Genomic DNA, 4072 nt, shown 5'->3' on the forward strand with positions numbered 1-4072 from the left:
CTTATTTCCAATAAACAAGCAAAAAGCCAGAAGTAGGAGTATGGCACAAGTGGTAGAGTGCCAGCCCTGAGGGAAAAGGCTAAGCAGGAATGCAAGGCCCTAAGTTTAGGCTCCAGTACAGGTACAAGCAGGTACGTGCCCCCCCCCCCCAATACGTACAAGTGTAAGAGACTGTTATCTCTGCTCCATCCCATGCAGTAGCTGAGGACCTCTTCACTCCTCAATGGCTGCCATGTGAAGCCAAGTCCCAGTTCTTCACAGGAGCCTGATGTCTGTTGCTGGCTCCGTCTAAGCCCTCTGTCTCATACATTGTACTCCAGTCTTGCTGACCTTCAATCCAAACTCATTCCTGCCTCAAGGCCTTTGCACTAGCTGTAGTTTCTGCCTAGAATGTTCCTTGTCCCTCTAAGATCATGAAATTGGCTTTCATGTTAACTGACCAAAACTTCAGTGCCTCCTCATTGGATAGGTAAACCTCTGACCACACCATCTAAGAAGTCCCCAGTCTCTGTCACTTTGTCCTATTTTATTTTCACCATAATCAATATGTACCCCTCTCCCCCCCACCCCCGCCCCAGTTCTTGCTTATTTGCTTGTCTGCATCCCCATAGAGCAAGGATTTGTCTCGTCCTGCAGCCTGAGGTCTCAGAACTCCCATTCATTGAATGCGTGAATGAATCAGCCAAGCATGGCCCCAAGAGTTCAGTGCACACTTCTCATGGACCTCTTTGCTGTCTTGTTTAGCTCACGACCTGTGGTTCACCTGGAGCTGTCCATGAACTTCACCCCCAGTGCACTGCCCATTGGCTTTGGTGGCAGAGTGAATGTAGATTTGTGTTTTAAAATCATTTCAGCAACTGAGGCCACTGAGTCAGGTAAGGGCATCCTTGCAGTCTGGCATGCTGTGCCCATTGTATGGTGGCTTGTGGCAGCCAGGGAAAGAGGGCAGGGGTGAAGGTTGGTGTAGGCCCTGTGCCTGAGCTTCCTCTACTAGCCCTGAGCTCTTCTGTCAGTCTGAGATATCTGCCCAGCCTGAAAAGGGTGGTCCCATGTCACACCCACATTGCTGGGAAGGAGTCCTTATTGGCTTGAAGGGACGAGTTTCTTGTTGGTAAACGCTAACCGATTGCGCAACTGGAGCTCCTTGAAGAGAGGAGTTTCTAAGTCACAGAAAACCAGCTACTGCTTGGTCTCCATCTGCCTCTGCCTATGTGTATGCCTGAGAGGCTCTTAGGGGTACCCTTCCTCTATTCTCTGTTATATTTTCTCTGCTTCCCACATCAAGGCTTCCCAGCCAAGGTGAGATTGAATGGTCTGCTGGAGGCCAGGCCTCTCATCCATCCTGAGTTGGGAGACTTTCCAGGAGTGGCTAGGCATGGTTCTCAGGGCTGAAGTATCCACTGCCAATTCAAGTGCTCCCCTCTAGGCAGCATCTGGATAACAGTGGCCAGGGCATCATCTTTAGGAGTAATCCCAGAGATAGCTGACTGCAAGTCACAGAGCAGTCTCCTGGGGTGAGGGCCATTGTGAACTTGATACTAGAAAGTGACCTATTACTACACAGAGCCTGCTGTGTGACACTGGGCAGGTGTTTTTCCCTCTCTGTGCTCTGGCTTCTGTTTTATACAGGAACAGGCAGATGGCCCCGGCATCTCCAAGGCCTTTCTGTGCTCAGATTTTACTCTCTCTCCCTTCTTCTTCCTCCTTCTCCTTACTTGTTCACTGCCTCCCAACTTCCTACCCTGTGCCTCTTTCCCTAAGGAGGACAGCCTCAGACTTGGGAATGGGCTGCACTGGTGAAGTCCAGAGCCCTAGGGATTGCCCACTGCCAGTACCAGAGGTGGTGAGAAATCCCCTTCCAAGTGAAGAACCTGGTGCTGGCCCCAGAAAAGGCCCAGCATGGTGCCCAAGCCCAGCAGGGGCTTGTGGAGTCTCAAGCAGGGTGGGGGTCTCCTCCTGGACCTTGCCAGGCCTTGCCAGGCCAGTCCCCTCAGGAAGCTGTGGTCCTCAGCCCCAGGCCTCAGAGAAGCTTTGCTCAACTTCACCATGGATGTGGATGCAGTGAAGCAGAGGAAGAGGCTGCAGTGTTCCCACATGACTGACTGTCAGGACCGCCTTAGGAACTGGACCAGCAGCCCCCTGCTGTGTGAGCATATCTGGCTCATCCCCACAAACGGAGAGGTAAGGGGAAGAAGTTAGACCAGAGTCCAGAGTGACCTGTGATGTTAACAAAAGATCCATGCACCTGAGCACTGGTGGCTCATTCCCATAATCCTCACTACTCAGGAGGCTGAGATTTGAGGATCACAGTTCAAAGCCAGACCAGTCAGAAAGTCTGTGAGACTCTTGACTCCAAATAACTACCCAAAAAGCTGGAAGTGGAGCTGTGGCTCAAGTGGTAGAGCACTAGCTCTGAGCAAAAAAGCTCAGGGATAGTGCCCAGGTCCCAGAACTTGCAAAAAAATAAAAATAAATAAAGATCCATGCGATGCAGCACCCACATACAAATAAAGTGATTAAAGTAATCCTAGCACACCATGCCACAGAATGGCATGAACATAGTAGATAATCATACCAGAAATTCAAATTAAAGCAACCTGGGCTATGAATTTAGCTCCATGGTAGAGCATGTGCTTGGCATGTTTAAGGCCCTGGCTTCTGTCCATAGCAATGAAAGCAAAACAAAACAAATAACAAGCAAGAAAACAAAAGCAGAAGAAAAAGCCTACTAAAATTGAACACTACATCTCTGAACTTCTTGGAACTTGGACCTGGACAAAAAAGGAAATGTTCTTATAACTGAAAATTTTTCTGGTAATAAATTGGAAATGTTATACCAGGGGTTGGTGGCTCACACCTGTAATCCTAGCTACTTAGAAGGCTGTGATCTGAGGATCAAGGTTCAAAGTCAGGCCTGGCAGCAAAGTCTCTCCAATTAATCAGCATTTAACCCCCCCCCCTTCCCCACCAAGAAAAATCTGGAAGTGAAACTGTGGCTCAAGTGGTAGAGTGCTAGCCTTGAGTGAAAAAGCTAATAGACCCAGGCCCTGAGTTCAAGCCCCAATACCAACACACATAAACACACACATACAGACAAATGTTCAGTATGTTATCTAACCTCACTTGATAAGGACAGTCGGATAAATAGCTTTATACAAATTGGTATCACAAAAATTGAACAATAAACAGGAAATATAGAAGTTATAATTTAGAAAATTTCTTCTCCACTCCACAAGGTGTTCAGAGACATGAGAAAAAATTGTATTTGTCAGTAAGTAGAGCCTAAAAGGACCTAGAACTCTGAACCTAAATGGATCATTTAGTCCAAAAAGAAAATCCTGCATTCTGCTTCTGAGTGTATCTTCTCCCAAAGTGTTGGTTTAAAGATATTTATTCATTAAATAAATGCATGAGTACACTTCCACTGGAAATGTAACTCATTTGTTCTGTGTATTCAAAGCCCTTTTCTTGGTGGGAAGGCTCATTTAAACAAAGTATGGCAAATGGCAAATGGCGTCTCTGCTGACCCCTTATTTTCAGGGCTATGGGTTTGCATGTGTATGTATGTACCAGTACTAGGATTTGAACTCAGGGCCTCCTACTGTTGTTCAGCTTTTTTTTTTTTTTTTTACTCAAGGCTGGTACTCTTACCACTTAAGCCACTGTACCTTTTTCTGGTTAATTGGAGATAAGAGTCTCAGAGACTTTCCTGCCCTGGCTGGCTTTGAACCTTTATCCTCAGATCTCAGCATCCTGCGTAGCTAGGATTATTGGTGTAAGCCACTGATGCTCAGATTCTGACCTTCTGGGTAGCTAGGATTACAGATGTGAGCCATTGGCACTGTGCTTATTTTCAATTTTAACATGTTCAGTATGTTCTTCTACATGGCTTTTGAGAAACATCTTTGAAAACTCAGATGTGACTGACTCTTCCCTCCCATAACTCCTACTTGTCCTCCAAATAAAGTCCAGGTCAGTTCTGGGCATCAGAGGGCCACAATCCCTTAGTGATGGTTGATAGAACCAGAAGTCATGAGACCTAAGGTCAGGGAAGTTTTTCCAATGCTCTTGG

At 46.9% G+C, this 4072-nt stretch overlaps 1 protein-coding gene across 1 annotated transcript in view; it reads left to right on the top strand.

Annotated features, from left to right (window-relative positions):
• Positions 1 to 4072, top strand: part of Itgae (integrin, alpha E (antigen CD103, human mucosal lymphocyte antigen 1; alpha polypeptide)) — a 55250-nt gene that overhangs the window by 21628 nt on the left and 29550 nt on the right. The window contains exons 16-17 of the mRNA XM_013013157.1: positions 745 to 875; positions 2012 to 2181. Of these exons, the coding sequence (XP_012868611.1) occupies positions 745 to 875; positions 2012 to 2181 (301 nt within the window). The remainder of the gene's footprint in view (positions 1 to 744; positions 876 to 2011; positions 2182 to 4072) is intronic.

This window comes from Dipodomys ordii, unplaced genomic scaffold, assembly GCF_000151885.1.
Source record: "Dipodomys ordii isolate 6190 unplaced genomic scaffold, Dord_2.0 Scaffold19, whole genome shotgun sequence".
Lineage (NCBI taxonomy): Eukaryota > Metazoa > Chordata > Mammalia > Rodentia > Heteromyidae > Dipodomys > Dipodomys ordii.